The sequence below is a fragment of the Sprattus sprattus genome, assembly GCF_963457725.1.
Source record: "Sprattus sprattus genome assembly, chromosome: 15".
NCBI lineage: Eukaryota > Metazoa > Chordata > Actinopteri > Clupeiformes > Clupeidae > Sprattus > Sprattus sprattus.
The window spans coordinates 22883288-22888922 of NC_137913.1; the positions used below are offsets into that span (position 1 = coordinate 22883288).

Genomic DNA, 5635 nt, shown 5'->3' on the forward strand with positions numbered 1-5635 from the left:
AAGTTTTATCTAATATTCTGATTAGTGTACCCCAGCATTAATTAGAGTAGCCCTGATTCTAAATTCTCCCCCCCAAAAAACATCTCAATGTCACCTCAAAATACAACTCAAGTAAACAGTCTCTGAGATTTCTTTATTGGGGTTAAATATTCAGAGTACAAGAATAGAGCAATATCTCTCACATTGTGTTTGATTATTCATTTCATGTGAAAAAAAGGAATATAAAAGTTGTAGTGGTTGTGCGTGTTTGCGTATTAGCTTTGCCTGTGATTAGAACTGATGATTTGTGATTGATTGATTGATGATTAGATTTGCATTGTTTTGCAGCTGTATTTTCCTGCTGGTGGTCAAGCATCAGGAGTTGCCATAGAGGGGCACTTTGGTCGCCCTGATGCCGGCAGAAGGTTTTCCCAGTATTCCCGCCGAGCCCTTCAGCAGGATGGGAAAAAACAAATATTGCAAGAAAATTTACAAAATACAAAAACACTAAAAACTATTGAGTGAATCCTGTAAATACTACTAGTGCATTAGGTCCATTGTAGAGATACGGGGATGATGAAACAGTTGGAGAAAAGTGTAAGAGTTATTCAACAACGGACCTGGCCCGGACCCAGGGTTTGGTGTGCAGTTCCAGGCCTTTACCCCACAGGTCATGCTTCTCGGACGCTGGGGGCAGGAAGCCTCTCTCTACGGCCAGCTCCTCTGCCACAGCCCGGATGTGGTAGGGCTCAAACCCGCAACAGCCTCCGATGTAACGGATCCCTTCTTTATAAGCCTCCCTGGCATACTTTTGCATATCCCACCTGGTCATTGCCCTCGTCTCCAATGCTGAAAGCACACATCACGGTTGAGCTCCTCAGATGGTACAGACCACACACACACACATACCCCCCCCCCCCCCCCCCCAACACAAACATATACACACACACAAAAGGAAAATGCTCACCGAAAGGAAACTCGGGCAGGCTGAGGTAGCCGGTGTGGTTGCACTCTGGTGTGTGGAAACCCAGGGGCTGAACCATAAGGTGGGCCTTCAGGTTGGCAGCCTCCAACCCGTTCTTCATCAGCTTCACTGTCCTTACACAAGTCAGTGGGTCCAGATGGCAGTTGACTCCAACAATCTGTGCCCCTGTGCACCTCATAAGGTCAGTTATTGGACAAACAGCAAGAGCAGGACACGGAAAAAAGTACTACAAAGGATCAGGTTTACACATTTGTAGTAATGAGAATGTAATAAAGTATCCATTTCAATGCAACCTAAAAAATGGTGCATAATGGTGTAATGGCAAATGTAATTTATGTTACGTCATTGCTAAATCAAGTGACTTACCAGCCTTCACGAGCCTGACTGCGCAGTCCCCTGGGGGAACCCCATCAATGTCTCCCTCTGGGGAGATGCAAAGGGTGGCCGCCACTGGCTTCCCACTGGTCTTAAGGACTTGCACTGCCCACTCGGCCTCTGCCACATGCTCAAAATACTGTGGTCAAAAGCAGTAGGAGTATGGTACTGTTACAGATCAGTCAATCAAACAGCTGAGGCTTTGCTCCTGTCTTTACATCTATCTGGCATAACATCAAATACGCTTTAAAGCCACACAAGACACTTTTTAACACCATCTTTAACTCTGTGTCTAAGGACATTCTAGCCATTGTAAACTGTCCCCTGCTTACAGGTATTTTCCCATCAGAACTTAAAACTGGTGAGACCCCTCCTGATGAAATGCAATTTAGACTCTTCAGTTCTAAACTATTTTAGACCTTTTTCCAAAAATGGTCTTTAAACAGTTAAATAATTTCCTAGATGCTAACTGTGCCTTTGACACTTTACAATCTGGTTTTCGTTCCAATCATAGCACAAAAACGGCATAAGTCAAGGTTGTAAATTACCTCAGGATTAATGCTGATTCCAAAAAACTATCTGTCTTGGCCCTTCTGGATCTGAGTGCAGCTTTTGATACTGTCGATCATGATATCCTTACTAATAGACTTGAAAATTGGGTTGGCCTCACTGGTCCAGTCCTGTTTAGGACCTATCTAACTGGTCGGGAATATTTTGTCACCCTCGGAGACCACAGCTCAAAACACATTTGATTACTTTGGTATTAGTATTTAGTATTTTCAGATACTGGGCTATCATTACCTGAGGCTGAGGATGACATACACGCAAAGATGTAAACAGGAACTATACACAAAACAAGATTATCTTACAGTACCTCCACAATTAGAAAGTCCACATCTTTTTTGATGAACACGTCCAGCTGTTTCTTGAAGACGGCCTTCACTTCCTTCTCACTGCTGCTGCCACTAAAGACTGGGGTCTGAGAGACGCCACCTGCAACTAAAGCATTCCCCTCATTGGCCACCTCCCTGGCGATGTCACAGGCGGCCAGGTTGATTTGTTGACCCTTGAAAATTAGGAAACGAACTAGGGTTTAAGTCCCGCCATTAACCACAGTTAGGGTAAAGATGTAATATGTATCAAACATGCCATATTTTGCTGCAAACAGAAATATTAGATACAGAGGCTTACTTCTTGGTCACAAACCTGTGTAATACTATTTATTGTCTGAATGGTCAATGTTAAAGATCACTGCTGTATTCTTCAAAACCCAGTTCTACAATTGAGCTAGTCCTTTTCCACCCAGTGGGAGTTAATAATGCCTACCAGTTGGTGTAAGTGATACCCATTAGTGACCTGTACGTTTAAGAGGGATTATGGGGATGCCTAAATGTTACTTGTACGTCTTGTTTCTCCTCCAATGTTACACAATGCTGCTAATCAACCACTTTTGTAATACACACATTTTGTGTTTATACGAATGTTACACCCACATGTAATAACTTCCCATAAATGTAATAAACCACAGACTTAATACATATCTGCACTTTATAAACATAACAATCCCACAAATGTAACAACGTGCTTGCAGAATCTGTATATATAACAACGTTAAGTGTAAAACATGCCATGTTTGATACCTTAATTAATATAGTCTGGTTCACCAACTTCATATTTTGAGCATTTACTAATTAAAACATGCTTTTTGAAGTGGAATGGATGTTTTTATGGTACAGTTTGTCATGCATAAAGATATATGTAAAATAATGCAACTTTCTGCCAGCCATAACTTGGCAAAATGTTAGTGATTATGCTGTTTAAGGTCTTGTATTTCTGGCAACATGTGCTTTAGTTTAAATTTTGATCATGTGGTGGTGTCTTGTTTTGTTTTGAAATGACATCCCTGTCTTTGTTTGATTTCCCGCCATTTTGTGAGCACACCTGATTTCTGTTTGTTGTGATTTGTTTGTGGGTATTAAAGCCTGGCGTGTCCATCCGTCTCTGCCAGATCTTGCCAGTTTGTTACCTGTGCCGTTCCAGCGCTTAGTAAGACTCACCATTGTCTGTCTGCCTGTGATTTGGACCCTTGCCTGATTTTCGACCTGACCCTGTTGGATTCTGTGTTTTGGAAACTTCTGCCTTTGACTCTGTTTGACTGTTGGATTGTTGACCTCTTGCCTGCCTGTTGACTAACGAGACTGTCTTCTGCCTTTGGATTGTTGCCGGAAAACTTTATTAAAACTAACACTGATCCTTGAGCTGTGTTGTGTGCTAGTGGGTCCTTCACTACTGAAAGCCTGACAACAAATGTGCAACTGTGGGCCAACTATTAACCATTCGAGAAATTATAGACATGTAATAGTGTGGAACAGTCCCTGAAAAGGTCAAGCTTATGATATGAATAGTTTATGCAGTATAATAAAGCCTTCATCCCCCAGAAACTAAAGAAGAAACAATCCAAACGTTTTGCCCACAACATGTTGGGTACAATGACATTATTTACATGTATGAAGTATGAAGCAATTCCAAGATGGACAATTGTAAAAAGTTTCTAAAATCTGTTGATGAAATTATCTGAAAACTCTCTTGATAGGCTAGCTCATTCAGGTGAACACTATGTTATGCAACATGTGTGCACTTACTGTAATGTTGGTGACATTGCCACTTAACTCCAGTTTATCGTCACTGGAGTAGAAGGTGAAGGTCTGTATAATGTTGGCCCCTGCCCTCAGGAACTCCCTGTGGATCTGTCTCACTGAGAAGAGAATGTGGAGTAAGGGTAGGAGTTGAGTTGAACATTGTTCGGACATCAGATACAGCCACAACCCTAAGAGTACCTTGACGGAGGCACTGCTCATTGAACTAACATTGAGCTCTGAACACAAAACACATCTGCAGTGCTTTTTACTGAACGAGGTTGCCGTTTTGAACAAAACTTTTGTCTTTTAATGTTAAGTGAAAAATAAGAATAAATAAGACTTATATTATTGATGAGCTGATTAGAGAAATTAAACTTTGTTTCAGGATATGGAGTAAACTACTGAGCCCCCCTAAGGGTCATGGTGGGAATGTTTTTTTTTTTTTTGGGGGGGGTGGGGAGTTTTTTAAACTACCTTTGGGTTCCCTTGCAGTAGTTTTGTTTTCCCCCTCCCTGCATCCTGCAGCCTTATTTGAGGTGCACCTCATTGTCTACTGAGGGGAGGACCGGCTGAACATTCTGGAAGGAAGCTTGGAGAAGGTACCAGACCAAACCTGTTAGCACATAGTTGTACCTTGTCTGTTTTAGGATTTTAGCTTTGTACAAGTTTGTGTTTATATATTATGGAATTTGAATTACCCTGGTTGTAAATAAATAGCTATTTTAAGTAAGACACTGTCTCCTGCGCCGTGTGTTCAAACCTGCAACCCTATTCCACCAGCCAACATCCCACATTTTGGCAATTCCCTATCGATAACGGATTGATTTTAATCTAACATGGTCACGAATTTCATATGTGAAAGATATAAAAATCATTCCTACCTGCATCAGGATGTTCCACAGCGGCCTCTGGCGTCCAGTGACCAGCCTTTACATAGCCCCTTCTCTCCAGAGCGATCACATATCCCCCGTCTCCTATCACCACCTCCCCCGCATCCAGGCGCTCAAGAATACCCTGGAATACCGGTTAAATGAGAGAGTCAACTCGTGACAAGTTCATGACATTGCATGCGACCAAGATCCCTCATGTCGGAATCGTTTGCACATGTGTCCACGTTGTAATGTGACGTTAGCGAGAGAAGTAGGTTCTTCGTTGGTCTCAGAAATATCAGCAATACACACTAACGTTAACAGACGCAGGGGAAACACGCATACTTTTTAAAATGGTAAGCTGCACACAGGATCCAACATTAACCATTCTAACATGCACACAGGCTCAACACAAAGGCGCGACCTATTGCAAACTTATTATGATCTCACAATTCCAAACTTTTAACCTTTTTCATTGCTCCTGTTTCTTGGTCGTCAGTCCAGTATTTATAATTCACTCCGTGTAATTTTAGTAATACAGCGTAACTAACTGTGCACCTCAATGCCTACTCTCCAGGAATGCATGAAGAGATAGAGACAAACTCCTTTAAATATAAGGAGGGAGTGTTGATAGGTGGGGTTTGTAATCAGTAAGCATGATGTAAGTAAGATTGGTTTATTATTAGACAAGGTGCAGACAGAATGCCATAATATCAGCCATCTTCTTTCATGGGACACTTGTTGGACATTACTCTTCCTCATTTTGTAAGGCAAACCCAAAATACCTG

At 41.9% G+C, this 5635-nt stretch overlaps 1 protein-coding gene across 1 annotated transcript; it reads right to left on the reverse strand.

Annotated features, from left to right (window-relative positions):
• Positions 1-347: 347 nt before the first annotated feature.
• LOC308376351 (betaine--homocysteine S-methyltransferase 1-like) lies at positions 348-5323 on the reverse strand (the record flags this gene model as incomplete). Its single annotated transcript, XM_080852646.1, has 8 exons — positions 348-429; positions 600-828; positions 947-1129; positions 1331-1478; positions 2214-2405; positions 3982-4094; positions 4860-4992; positions 5315-5323. 8 exons carry the CDS (start codon positions 5321-5323, stop codon positions 348-350), a joined length of 1089 nt encoding a protein of 362 aa, XP_080708772.1.
• Positions 5324-5635: the final 312 nt, after the last annotated feature.